This window comes from Mesoplodon bidens, assembly GCF_964165515.1.
Source record: "Mesoplodon bidens genome assembly, chromosome: 9".
Classification (NCBI taxonomy): Eukaryota; Metazoa; Chordata; class Mammalia; order Artiodactyla; family Ziphiidae; genus Mesoplodon; species Mesoplodon bidens.
Genome location: NC_138166.1, coordinates 91241821 through 91256659, shown reverse-complemented (window position 1 = coordinate 91256659; position 14839 = coordinate 91241821). Strand labels below are relative to the sequence as shown.

At 38.4% G+C, this 14839-nt stretch overlaps 1 protein-coding gene across 2 annotated transcripts in view; it reads left to right on the top strand.

The window, feature by feature from the left end:
• The window catches only part of DGKI (diacylglycerol kinase iota), a gene marked incomplete at its 5' end in the record, with an annotated part of 459522 nt that overhangs the window by 244426 nt on the left and 200257 nt on the right, over positions 1-14839 (top strand). For both annotated transcript variants that reach the window (XM_081244467.1, XM_081244466.1), the window contains 2 exons: positions 11556-11638; positions 13485-13545. In XM_081244467.1, the coding sequence (XP_081100593.1) occupies positions 11556-11638; positions 13485-13545 (144 nt within the window). The remainder of the gene's footprint in view (positions 1-11555; positions 11639-13484; positions 13546-14839) is intronic.

Sequence of the window (14839 nt, the reverse complement as noted above, 5' to 3'; positions counted from 1 at the left end):
AGGCTTCGATGCCTTCTTGAAAACACATTTCCCAACACCGAGTAAAATAGCACCACGTAGGACGCCTAGCATTGGAAGACAACCAGTTTCTCCAGCAAGGGACAGCCTCACACATGACTGGGCTAGGCAAAGCCTAGAGGTTCTAGGATTTATCCCTCTACTTCCACATAAGGCTTTACTAGAGGTACTCAAAAACCTAACTGCTAATATTTTCCTTACAGATTTTCAAGAAAGATCATTCTATAAACTCTTAGTTAATATGTTTCAGGTTTCTCAACTCCTATAGTTAGGAAGCCCTTTATGAACTTATCTTTCTTTCTTTCTATTGTAATTTAGACCCGACTGCTTTTTTCCCTCTCTTCAGAGGAAAGAGAGATTAATGATTTATTATTCATGATAAACATGAACAACAGATACCAGCAAGGCTAGCAAAACTATATTACGTTTCACAGGTTTCATTTGGTCTTTGCCCAAGTCCTATAGAATCATTAGTTATCAACCTCATTTGAGGATAAAGAAATAGCCTTAGAGGGCTTCCCTGGTGGCGTAGTGGTTGAGAATCTGCCTGCCGATGCAGAGGACACGGGTTCGTGCCCCGGTCCGGGAAGATCCCACGTGCCACGAAGCGGCTGGGCCCGTGAGCCATGGCTGCTGAGCCTGTGCATCTGGAGCCTGTGCCCCGCAATGGGAGAGGCCACAGCAGTGAGAGGCCCGCGTACCTCAAAAAAAAAAAAAAAAAGAAATAGCCTTAGAAAAGTTAAATTTAATGACATATCTAAAGTACACAGCTCTTTAAAGGATAGAAATTGTTCTAGAATCTAGTTTTCTTCCCACTCTCTGAGGCTTCTTATCAATACTCTTCTGTGGGCTCTGATTTTCTGTTCTTTTCATGTGAGACTGGATGATAAAATATTTCCTGTGTCCATGAAGATAAGTGCACATTTTACATTTTGAGACAAGATTCCCTGAAGTATCACGCTAAACAACTAAAAGATTTAAAACTGTCTAGTCACCCCATATAAGGAGGGGAGTCATAGGATTAGGATTGATCCAAAACGATGTTCTTATTACTAAAGTTAATGGGCATTTTTCCAGGTCACGTTAATTATAGTAAAGCTTCTCTTATGGGAGCTTGTAATTTCAAGAAACTATTATCCCTCCTTTCCTTCCTTTCTTCAAAATTCTTAATAATAATTCTTGTGTTAAAAGTCTGTATTAACATTGTAGAGAACAGGGAAAAGAAACGTGTTGTAAGCAGAGAAATAATCTATTTTGAACATTCTGCTCTTTTGAGTTGCTAAATGATTATCTTCATGTTGTAATGATGGTGATCCTGACACGACCACTGGAGGAGTTTCTCAGGAGTGAGGTTCAGTTTGCCCTGAATCTTACCCCCTCTCTAGCTCTGGTCTCACTGTAGCCTAACTAGGATTGGGGGTGTGGTTGGGGACCGAGGAACAGAGCAAAGCTAATGTAATTAACTCCATGATTTTGGCCACCTGAGCACCACATGCTAATTCATGTCTGATACATTTTATCACAACAGTCTTTATAAAAAATGCCTTTGTTAAATTATCATAAGCTTTTTCCCTAGGGCATTCAGAAAATTGTAGGTGATCTCTGCTTTTGAGGAGGGGATGGTCCAGTTAAGATACAGCCTCTTCCTGTTTCAGTCTCTGTATAAATTATTAAAGACAGGGACTTCAGAGATGATCTAAGTTTGCTTCTGCTTTCACTAAATAGAAAACAGTTCATGGACGCTTAAGTGATAAGGATATCGTGTTTGTTAATGACACAAAAGGGGCAAATGGGGAAAAGAATCTGAGCAACGTTAAATATATGTGAGTTGTAAATGGAGTGGATCAGACCGCAAGTGCTGTGGAAGTTCAGAGGCGAGCGGTGACTTGGGAGTGATAAGGAAATGGTGTCAGGGAAGTGGCTGAAATGGAAGATGGGTACTACTTAGTTGTGCAGAGGAGAGAAAACTAGAGTCATGCCCTCTTCCTCCTCTCTTGTCACATTTCTGTTCACCCTTTACTGTAGCACCTTTCTGATCTATTGCTCAAAATGAATCGCCCTGTACACTATGCCCCTATAGTCCATGGCACACACCTGTATTATGTGAATTGCAGCACAAGTGCTCCATGTGTGCCTTTACTGCAACGATACAGTGTCCATAATGCCGGGGGCTGCACCTCTGAACCTATGATGTCTAATATACGGCATAGAGCAGTGAACAAATAATTGTTTAATAAGCAGTATGTGTAGAAGATGGGATGTTGTGATGAAAATGATTCATTGTGAGTACAGTATGGTGAGTAGAGGATGCATATTAAGTTACTAGAAAAGTGATTAGAGGTTAGAATGAACCTATGGAGCAGTGTCTTAAAACCCGGCTGAGGATTTTGGATTTATATAGTGAAAACTTGTTTTTTGCTATTTAAAGTGTTTTTCGTTTTGAAAAATATTTTTTAAACAAAGGAGTAATATGATGGAAGATTAATTAGACACATAGAGAATATCTATATATAAGTCAGGAGTCTATTCACTTAGCATAAATCGGGTAGAGGACCTTGTTTATACATCCTATATATAATATCAGTAGTTTGCATTAACTAATCCCAAACTCCTAATCCTTCCCTCAACAAGGTCCTACTGTATAGCAAAGGGAACTATAGTCAACATCCTGTGATAAACCATAATGGAAAAGAATATGAAAAAGAATATATATATATATATATATATATATAAACTGAATCACTTTGCTGTACAGTAGAAATTAACACAACATTGTAAATCAATTATGCTTCAATAAAATTTTTTTAAAATTTAGAAAATCAGATAGAGGGATAGCTCAATGGATGGATGGATTGATCAGTGGATGGGCGGACAGATGGACTAACGGTGGATCATGGATGAATGGACAGACGGGCACGTGGATGAATAGGATACATAAAAGGAAGTAGAACATCAAGATTTTCCAGCTCATTATCTGGAAAGTGGCTTTGTTATTGATGGGTTTTCAGGAAAGGGAAAAATTATTTTGGGAAAGAGGTTGAAATGAGTTTGAGGAATTTGAGATCACAGTGAGGTATTCAAATTTTTTAAATGACCAGTTGTTAGATGCAAAAGGCTTCATGACTTTGCTGTCATCTGATGCACTTTGGCTTGTGAATGCATTGCCCTAATGAAGTTACCTCCGGAATATCTAGGATTCTCAGAAGTGTGACTAACCAAATCAAAATTAACATTACAAAGCTTTAAATTTCTATATAGTTCCTCTCTGAAGTAGAACTCTTTACTAAGCCTAATAAATATGAAGAACATTGTGCATTGTTTCTAAGCACAGTGTGAAATGTGGAGAAAGCTGTAAAGAACTCCGAACACCCATCTACAATTAGAATCATTCAAACTGACCTCCAGCGGCTTCATATATTTACGGTTCCTTCTTCAGTGTTAGGATGGTACAGCTTTGATCCCCCGATTGTGGAGAGCAGGGCAGAGTCACTGTCAGGGCTGATCTGACTCCCCTGTCAGGGCTAGCCTTTCCTGAGCTGTGACCATAACATGACCTTCACATTGCAGATGAGGGCGCATTCAGCCATAGGATGGGGAGTCAGAGGATGAAGCAAACCATCCCATCTGGCAAAACGCAATCCGAGGAAGGAGTTTCTTATTCCTCAGTTCCTTTGAATCTTGTTTCCTCATAGATTTTCCCTCCTCCTTTTATTCTCTCGGACCCAAATGAGCCATAGTTGAGACAAAGAGCCAAAGGGGAACAGAGGGTGGCAGTGAAAATGAAGCAAGTGAACCCAAGGAAGGAGAAATGGGGTGGGGGGCATACCCTTTCTTACCTGGAGTTTCTCGCTCTGGAGCATTCTGTGTTCAAGCCTTACATAGTGTGATGTTCTGTTTTGAGAAGGGAGACCACTCACTTCTATTTACCTTACAGACAAGTTGAGATTAGTAACATGACCTCTGTATTTGTTTGACATCCTCAGTGATGAGAACCTTTGAAACATCACTCATTAGAATTCTTATCTAGGAATTTTCAGTTTCAGGAAAATTCAGGAAATTTCTGCCTGACACTAGTGTTCAGTCCGGGTAAATTCTATTTGAATATGTGCCCCTTACTCCCTTCTTATAGTCCAGAGGCTTTCAAACTGTTTGTAAATAAAACCCATGAAGACACTTGTGAGAAATGCTCCACCCCATAAAATCTGATGCAGTGGGTCTGGGGTGAGGCCCAGGAATGCTACCGGTTAGCAAGCATCTCCCATGATTCTGATGTAGGTCTTTTGTGGAACACATTTAGGAAAACATCATCAAGAGTCATATCAGGGTCTCTGAGATTACCTGGGCTTTGTGTGAGGAGCACAGTGGGTGAGAATTTATTTGAGATGAAAGTTTATTTTTTTGTTTGAAAGATAGCATCTCAGCTTGTTCTTTCTTTCTTTCTTTTAAAAAAAAATTTTTTTTACACCTTTATTGGAGTATAATCGCCATACAATGGTGTGTTAGTTTCTGCTTTATAACAAAGTGAATCAGCTATACATATACATATGTTCCCATATCTCTTCCCTCTTGCGTCTCCCTCCCTATCCCACCCCCCCATCCCATCCCTCTAGGTGGTCACAAAGCACCGAGCTGATCTCCCTGTGCTATGCTGCTGCTTCCCACTAGCTATCTACCTTACATTTGATAGTGTATATATGTCCATGCCTCTCTTTCGCTTTGTCACAGCATACCCTTCCCCCTCCCCATGTCCTCAAGTCCATTCTCTAGTAGGTCTGTGTCTTTATTCCTGTCTTACCCCTAGGTTCTTCATGACATTTTTTTTCTTAAATTCCATATATATGTGTTAGCATATGGTATTTGTCCTTACTTTCTTCAAGGAGGCTCATCTCTTAGCTCAGAGAAGTGGTTCTCAGCCCTCGCTTCATGTCAGAATAACCCCAGCAGCTTTTCAAGACCGATGTCTGCTGCACCCCATGCTAAGAGCCTGTGAAGACAGGATCCCTTAACTGGTCTAAGTTCCTAGTAGATTTTCTTGTCTAGCCAGTGTTGAGAATCATGGGGTTTTCTTCTTAGGCTTTAATGTGCATATGATTCACTTGGGGATCATGTTAAAATGCAGATTCTGATTCAGTGAGTCGCAGGTGGCTCTGAAATCCCGCTTTTCTAACACGCTCCCTGGTGCCACTGTTGCTACAGCTGAGACCACACTGATTCTCAAGAGTTTACAGCAATCAGTAGAGAAACACTTTGTTGTTCTTGTTGTTAAATCCTGATTTTTGCCTTTTAAGAACTGATTTATTCTGCTCATCTGTATCTAGATATAAAGCACTCCCCTCTTCTGTTTTTGAAGCTTAGACTTCAAACTTAAAACGCACATGCACAAAACTTGCTTAGGCTTCTGTTCTTTAAATAACTAGACGATATCGCCATCTGCTGGCAAGTAAAATGCCTATAGCTTTTTTTTCTTTCAGTATTTTATGTGTGTTCGAAAATTTTCCAGCACTTGGCAGGAATATGTTGAGCTGCACACATTATAGGGACTGCTTTTATGTCCTTTTTTTAAACAATCCCTCTTTTAAACAGATGCTTCGGAATAATTGTCTCTGTTTTTCTAACACTCTTCAGGTAGACATGTACTGGGTGTTCTGCAAAGCTTTAGAGGTTAGTGGCATGGCTATTATTGGTGGGATGTGAATTATTTGAGGGAATAGTCACTAGAATTAGGGGCTATGATATCAACTTTGAGTGTCTCCTCCTGCGGAAAAGAGGTAGTACAGGAAAGAGAAACTTTATTCCTGCATGATGCCCTCCCCAGTGTGGAAACCTGAGGGCTTGAGAAATAGGCCCCCTGTCTTACACTTATTGCTGCTTTAACTTCAAAACTTATTATTTTTCTTGGATGCCCATGACTCATTAACATGTTTGTACCTGAGACTTATGGACGATGTCTCTCAATGTTTCCTGCTTTCACACTGCATCTCCTTCACACTCATGAAGGAGAATTCATGAGTCATGAATTTCACCTTTCAGTGACTTAGATTATATATTCACGGTTAGGCAAGTGTCCTTTTTTTATTGAGCTATAGCTGATTAATGATACTATATCAGTTTCAGGTGTACAACATAGTGATTCAATGTTTTTATGGGTTATACTCCATTTAAAGTTTTTATAAAATGTTGGCTCTCTTCCCTGTAAGCAGGTGTTCTGACCACTAGAATTATTCTGGTCACCCAGTCCTGAGAGTCGAGGGTCCAGGCCTTGGGTGCTCATGCTGTTCGTTGTGAAATCAGGGTACAGGTATGGCATGAGCTGGACCCCTGGATCAGAGTTGCCAGGGAGCTTATGAACAGGTTATAGTGGGGAGAGATGTTCAGCCTGTGGACAAGCTCATACTGACCGTGTTCACACGCCATTCATGGACAGGCTTCACCAGACCAGGGCCAGCCCTTCCTAAGTCAGGCCAGGGAAGGTCAACCCAGGTGGGGAGAAGGAGGAGACAAAGAGAGGAAGTAACTTCCAATCTGAGTCCCCAGACTATTTCTACATACTGAACAGACAGCCTCAATGAAGACGTTATTTTCTACGATGCTCAACCTAGGGATAAATCAAAAAACATTATTATTTTTATTTTATTTTTTTAATTGAACTATAGTTGATTTACAATGTTGTATTTCTGGTGTACAACAAAGTGATTTAGTGTGTGTGTGTCTGTGTATTCTTTCCCATTACGGTTTATTATAGGATATTGAATATAGTTCCCTGTGCTACACAGTAGGACTTTGTTGTTTGTTTTATATATAGTAGTGTATATTTGCTAATCCCAAACTATTAATTTATCCCCCTCCCCGCCCTTTCCCCTTTGGTAACCATAAGTTTGTTTTCTATGTCTGTGAGTTTGTTTCTGTTTTGTAAGTAAGTTCATTTGTGTCATATTTTAGATTCCACATGTAAGTGATATCATATGATATTTGTCTTGTTCTGTCTGACTTACTTCACTTGATATGACAATCTCAGGGCCCATCCATGTTGCTGCAAATGGCATTGTTTCATTCTTTTTTATGGATGAGTACTATCCCATTGTGTGTGTATGTATATGTATATATATAAATGTATATTTATATTATATATCTAAAATAATATAAATATATATATAAACATCTTTATTCACTTAACTGTCGATGGACACTTAGGTTGCTTCCAAGTCTTGGCTATTGTAAATAGTGCTGCAGTGAACGTTGGGGTGCATGTATCTTTTTGAATTGCAGTCTTCTCCGGATATATGCCCAGGAGTGGGACTGTTGGATCATGTGGTGACTCTATTTTTAGTTTTTTAAGGAATCTCCATACTGTTTTCTATAATGGCCGCACCAGTTTACACTCCCACCAACAGTGTAGGAGGGTTCCCTTTTCTCTACATTCTCTCCAGCATTTATTATTTGTAGACTTTTTGATGATGGCCATTCAGACCGGTGTGAAGCGATACCTCGTTGTGGCTTTGATTTGCATTTCTCTAATAATTAGTGATGTTGGGCATCTTTTTGTGTGCCTATTCCAAAGGCCCCACCTGCTAATACCATCACATTGAGGGTGAATTTTGGAGGAGCAGACATCAGTGTACAGCAGTGGCTAAACCAAGCCACCTAGCCCTTTTGATAGGTCTAGGGCCTAGATGTCTAGCTCCTTAGCCTCTAGTCAGACTGATGTATCAAAATGTAAGTCCAATTCCTCTGATTAAGACATTTCAGTGACTGTCATTTCCTGCAAAACAAAGCCTGAGCTCCATAGCCTACATGACTTAATCTACAACTCACTTTGGCAGTTTCATCTCCCACCACCCCTGCCTCATGGTCCAGAGACTGAAATGAATATAGTTTTTCCATGACATGTCTTGCTGTCTCACACATCTTGTACCTTTATCCTAAAACTTCTTCCTCTACTCCATGTAAAAAGAAATGGTTAACTCTACTCATCTTCAAGACACAGTTCAAATATCATACATAGGAAGCCTTTGTCCAGTCCCCATAGTTGGACTTAGAGTATCTCCTCCAGCCACTCATACATCTCAGTAGGTATCTTCATCATAGCATTTACCATCTTTAGTGAACTAATTTATTTTGTGCTGGTCTCCTGAGCTCCTGGGTGTGCACATGGGTACAGTGTAGGAGCCTAATACAGGTTTACTGAATCAATAAGGTATTCCTTTGGGATTGTTTGGGTTAAGAGATTTCTTAACCTCCTCCTCCCACTGTTATTTTCCTCAGGTCTTTCTTATTGTCTGGACAGTTCTTTTCATGAGCTAGATAATGCCTCCATGATATAAACCAAGGCTTGCTTAGTAACATAGAGTACTGAGCCCTACATGAGAGTTACAGTGCTTTGATGACAATTGATGTGCTGCTATTTGAGCTGACCCATTCTTAATTGATTCTCTATACTCCCCAAATCTTTTTTTTTTTTTTTTTTTTTTTTTAATTGCGGCATGCGGGCCTCTCACTGTTGTGGCCTCTCCCGTTGCGGAGCACAGGCTCTGGACGCGCAGGCTCAGCGGCCATGGCTCACTGGCCCAGCCGCTCTGCGGCATGTGGGATCTTCCCGGACCGGGGCATGAACCCGTGTCCCCTGCATCGGCAGGCGGACTCTCAACCACTGCGCCATCTCAACCACTGCACTACCAGGGAAGCCCCATTATATTTTTTTAATGAATAATTCAGAGAACTTCCTTTGGAGAACAAGATCTTCTCTGTCTTGTCCATCTCCTGATTCCCTTACTTAAAACTGTGCCTAGCACATAGTAGTTGAATGGATGAATCCTGTTCGTTTCCTTCTGGAACAATCTACCTATTTTCTTGGAGGTTGTTTTATTCTGCCCCACTCTGTTCCCTGATACCTGGAGCTGGAAAGAACAAAGTTTTATCATTCCATAGGAATACCCAATCTCAAAATACCTTAGAAAATTCTGTGGTCATTGAGGTATTACATCTACAACCATATGTATAAGAACACTCTCCAGAGCGTATTAGAATTGATGTGTAAGCTATTTTTTTTCATTTAGAGAAAAATAAAAAAGCTCTTGCACAGAAGTTCAGCTTTTACAAGGCATATAGCATGTGATGACTATGAGAGTATTTGAAACTTGCTAGTGAATTGTGTAAGTGATGGAGTAGACTTAACCTTGTCAGTGAGAAAGAAATAAGTTACTCTTTTCCTGGTGAATTAGTACTTGTCAACCCATTCAATTCTATTCAATAAATTATCTCTATTAAAGCACTACATAGCTTATCCTAGAGGTAGCAGCAGAGTAAGTAGAACTAACTTAAATGTTTTAGGTCTCTTTTCTTTACCCACCAAGATTGATTTAAAACAATGCAATACTTCCATCCAGACACTTATCATTTTTGCTAATGAATGTGTTTTAGAAAGATTACTTTTAAAATAAGAAATTGTATCATGCCTGAATATAAACTCTGATAGGGCAGCCTTGCATGTTTATGAAAGTCATCCCTGTCCAATTCTAGAGAGCATTATTCCAGTAGGCTGCAACATTAAGTGGCACCTCCTAGAAGCGTGGGGTGCAAAACTTGTCAGCCTTAAAAAATACCCCTTTCTCAAAAGGATAAATGTAGAGAATTAGGTATTCAAACTAACACAAATTGAAAATGAGCAAAACCCAAAATGGTGTGGACATTCAAACCTTTTAGAGAAATTTGAAGATAAAAAAAAACCCTCAAACTTTTTATTTTTATTTTTTGAAAGGTGTTAATTACCTAGTATTGTATGTATAAGAGAAACTGGAATTGAGACGAACACCATAGCCAAAGGTGACAACGAAGGAGTAATTAACATCCACAATTCACATTGCCCTAGGAATCTAAAAGTGAAAAATTAATTTCCTAGCAAGTCAGTTGGAAATTTTTAATAAACTGATTGGTCATTAGAATGACTCTGGTGTTACCTTTGAAACATAAAAGATTACTTGAAATAATCCCCAACTGGCTTGATACCAAGGCCTGGTGTGGAAAGAAGAGAATGGTTTAGTGTTTAGTTATTATTATGTACCTAAATCTATATCTAGATTTTGTAGGAAACAAAGTATGTCATTTGGCGAAACTGAAGCATTAGTTGTAATAACTAAGGGTAGAATGTTATTCCTAAATTTATAGCAAGCACATGATAAAGCAGAACTTTTAAATTATAGGTTTGGATGAAATGTGGAACAAAAGACCTACACTGGCCTCTGTTAACAACTGGCATAGCGATGTGATAATTATACACTACACTTTAGCCCTCACATGCTCAAGTGTAGTTTAATGAATAGATTAACAAGGAACAAAAGAGAAAGGGACTAACATTTACAAAGGCCTATTTTGTGCCACATACTGTGCTGGATACAAAACTATTACTGATTCATTTAATTCTCATAATCACCTTGGAAAGTAGACATTGCCCTATTTTACATGCTGAATTTCTGCAAGATTATAAATTCTCACAGTCACCCAGTTAGAACACCCAAGTTAGCTCTGACTCAAATATTGTGCTATTTCTACTGTACTAGGATGACTCTCAAATACAGTGTATGGGTATACAAACTTAGGAATATTTTCAAGAAAGCGCAATCATGATAGCTAATAAAGGGATGATAGTTATAAGCAACGGATGCTGCCCAACCGATCAAATATTATTTGCTATGGTTGGTAGTGACCTAAAATGAGGCACCCTACTCAATTTTAAAGCTCTTTTGATACTGCTTAATAAAAAAAAATTCTTCTTTAATTTGATTTTTGCTCAATTCACTTTAAGAAGTGATCTCCAGAATTGCTTTGTATTTGCCATGATATCTCTATAAATGTCACAGTTACTTAAGACACTCCAAAAATGGTAATGAGAGAGAGAAAAAGACACAGATATATACATGGAAATTGAAAAATGTCAAAGTAAGAGCCAATGGCACTAACTAGAGAAATTATATATTTTAAGTATGGGGAGCCTGAGATACTTTTGCTGTGGTTAAAAACATTTATTTCAATAAAGTCATACTTAGCTAATACTGTCCTTATTTCATATTATGCAAAGACAATAATCTGCACAATAAAGTAAAAAGTAATGTTAAATTACATAAGTTGACTAATAACTTCCCTATGTGGATTTTCACACGTTAAATAATGATAGTAAAAGCCAATAGATACTAATCATTAAGCATTTGTTGCATGCCAACCACTTTGATGTTCTCCTCAGACATTATTGCATTTAATCTTTACAACAAGTCTGTGAACTAGGCATTTTTATTCCTGCATTAAAGAGAAGAGAGCTGAACTTAGTGAAATTAAAGAACTTGCCCAGAGTTACACAGGTGAGACAGAGCCTAATATAAGCATTCAACCTATGTATATCGATGGCCAAAGCCCATGATTTTAACTACTACTCTATACTGTTTATAATTCAATATTATTTTTTAGAACAGGATTTATTTTTATTCTTTAAATGAGCAGGTAATATTTGGAAATTTCTTCCTATTATTGTCATTTTTTTTTCCTTACAGGGAACCAAGGTCCTGCAGATGTTCATGTGGTACCTGAATCCACGGCAAGTCTTTGATCTTTCTCAGGAAGGGCCAAAAGACGCGTAAGTCTGGAAATACCCGCCATGGTTCTTACTATTTTAGGCGAGTGAGAAGGACTTTCTGCTTTGGAGTCAAGCTTTATTATTTGATCACCTCATGAAGTATTTTTCTGACCGTCTCTCATCTACTTGCTCACCTGCACTGTCCTCCCCTTAAAACTTCACCTGATGTTTCCCTCTTCATTGGGTTAGTTTCCTTCAACACTTACCCTCTGAGTTGTTAACTCTGAGTGTGTTTGCTGCTTAGACACATGTAACTGTACATTATGAGCAAATCTGAATTGAGAAAGGATCCATCCTTTTTCTACTTATGCATGTACCATTTTGGAGACGTACATTAATGGGAATGTAAGTGTATCTTTGTGGAGAATGGCCATATCTGTTTATGAATATTTTCATTTATTTGCATTAGAAATTGTATGCATCTGTGTCCATTTGAGAGCTTGATTGATGAATTGATTATACCTATGGATTCCCTACCAGAGTGGGAGAGACATTCTAATTCCTTCTCAGTCCTTCGTCTGAGCCTCTCAGAAATTTCATTCTCTGTTTTTTGTTTGAAGTGGTGAAAAATAAAGTCTCTCTGTAGATGACATGTATCCTGTATCTTCCCTTTCATGGAGGGGTACATGGTGGGAAGGAGCAGAGACATTTCTGCTGTTGTCTGGTTCCCTTTTTAAAATCCACCTAATAAGGTAGTTCAGATGTCATCTGGTAAACATTAGAGCTAAAGAGATACTAATTATTTTTATAATTACTTATAAATAATAATATCAGAGGCAAAGAAACACAAGCCCAGATAATTTCTAGAAAATAATATTCCTGTAGAAATAGATAAATTACATACTTTAAGCCTACGAGAGAACATTAATTATGAAAATTAATTTCTGTTGTCATTCTCTTAATCTATGAACTTCCTTGCCACTAGAGTTTGCTATAAGACTTCTTTATTCTTTAGTTTTTTCTGTATTCAGATGTATTAAGGCAAATCTGCTTTTGCCCTTTTACATTTACTTTTGCCCTTTTACATTTACTTTTCTTAAGATTTTATCATTTTTAGTTAGACTTTAGGTAGATACTTCATAGATAACCATAAAGAACATGGCAGGACAGGAACTATTATCAGAAAAAAATATAATTTGATTTAAATAGGTGATGTTTTCTGGAATAGAGCCATTGAAATTGTCACTTAAGCAAACATTTTAGCAGGGGCAGTATCATTGCATTTTCTTGAGACAACAGGAAAGATCTAATTTCAAGCAGACAAATTCAAAATAAAGAAAATTCAGTAAATCTTCCCTTTTGGGGCTGAGGAGTATAAATGGGGGTTTGAGCGTCAGCGGGTGAGTTGAGAGGGAGATGGAATTGTGGGTGCGGTAGTAATAATGCTAGTGGGGTGTCCTTCCTATCTCTCTGAAGAAGGTTTTCTAGGAGTAAGAGTGGGAAGTGTAGGTTTGAAAAATAAATAGGTCTGGGAAAAGCTAATCAGATTTGATGTTCTTTGAGAAAGGAGGGAGAAGAATGGAAAGAAAAAGAAGGAATTTGACACTAGTGAAGAAAATAATGTGCGTTGACACATTAATAGGAATTATGGGAAATAAAACACTAGGACACCCTAAAACCCCATTCCAGTAACATTTGCTGCCAGCCCCTAATCCGATTGTTGGAACCAGTACTTGGTGACTACTCGGTGACTAGTTTTGAAGGTATTACCATTCTCGCGGTTATGCATTTTCTCTAGTGGACACCCTCCACGCCCCCCTTCGTTTTAGTGTGTTTTGGAATCATGCTCTCTGCTATGGACAGTGATATGCTCTTTTATTTACTTCTCCTTCTGTATCCTCTACAGGCTTGAATTATATAGGAAAGTACCAAATCTGCGGATTCTGGCCTGTGGTGGGGATGGAACGGTAGGTCCTTGAAAGAGAATCTAGTTCTCTCCCTTGTTTCTTTCATTTGTCTTTTGTTTTCCTTAAGACATTTCTCTTTCTTTATTCCCACCTCACAGTCTTTCCAATCCCCTCAAACCTCTGTCTCTCACGTGAATCCAAGCCCCTAAGAGTTAGGAGGGACTTTGTTATTGCCCTCAAGGATTCATACTTGATCTTCTAAATTAGATTTCCTTCTCTCCACTAGGCTATACCCTTTCCTGTTCCACAAAGTAAGGATGTGGTCACATCACTAGAATGAGGATTGTAGATGACTAAATTATTTTTAAAACAGAAACTGACCTATTTCCATATATTCTTAATAATTGGTCACAACTATGGAGAAGTATGCGTACACAATTGAATTATGGCTTTTTTTTTAACTGGTGGAAATAAAACTTAGAATATTGACTAACATGGGTTTGCCTTAAAGATCACAACTGGTTCCCTTTGTAGTCATTTTTGGAGAAAAGATGGAGTTGGGCTGAAGTTTAATATCACTGGTGTATTTTCCCCAGTTTGTCTCGTCTGTTTCTCAATTTGCCCTCTACTTATGTTGCTATATTTAGCAAAGGCAAATAATTGAGAATCGTGACATTTAGATTTTGCTGTCCAGTGTCTTTTCTTCTGTATTTGGAGTCTGATCTCATAGGATTTTATGATGAACTATCTTTGGCTTTTCTCTAATCTTCCTAATTTGAATGTTTTATTCTCAAAGGCAGCCACGGAATCTTCTAATTTTATCTCTCACAGCACGTGAACACTTAATGCAGCACTGGATACACATTATATACTAATAAACACAACCAGAAAAAAATGAAACAGTGATTGCACTGGTCCTTTAAGATTTTCTGCGGAGAGGAAAACATTTTTCAGTTGGGAAAGTAATGTTTACTGTTCTTGGAGACTCTAATACACATGATTAGCTTATAAAATTCGTCATAAAGTCTTAAAGAAGCCAAACCTATTTCACTTTGTTTAACCCAGTGTTTTCCAAAATTATTTGACTACGGGGATATGCCTGGTGTCTTGAATTCAGAGTCCTTCCTCTTTCTTGACTTTTAAGTGATTGTTACCTCAAATCCACATCAGTTGCCTGTTCCATCTCCATATCTTGGGCTTCATCCTGGATTGGCTGTTCCACGTTCCAAACTTCCCCATTATCCACTGCACCTCCCATCACCTCTCTCTGCCTCACTGCTTTCTTCTTCCTTTCCTCTACTCAGCAGATATGTGTAGGAAGCACTGTTCTAAGTTATGTGGTATTGAGGTATTC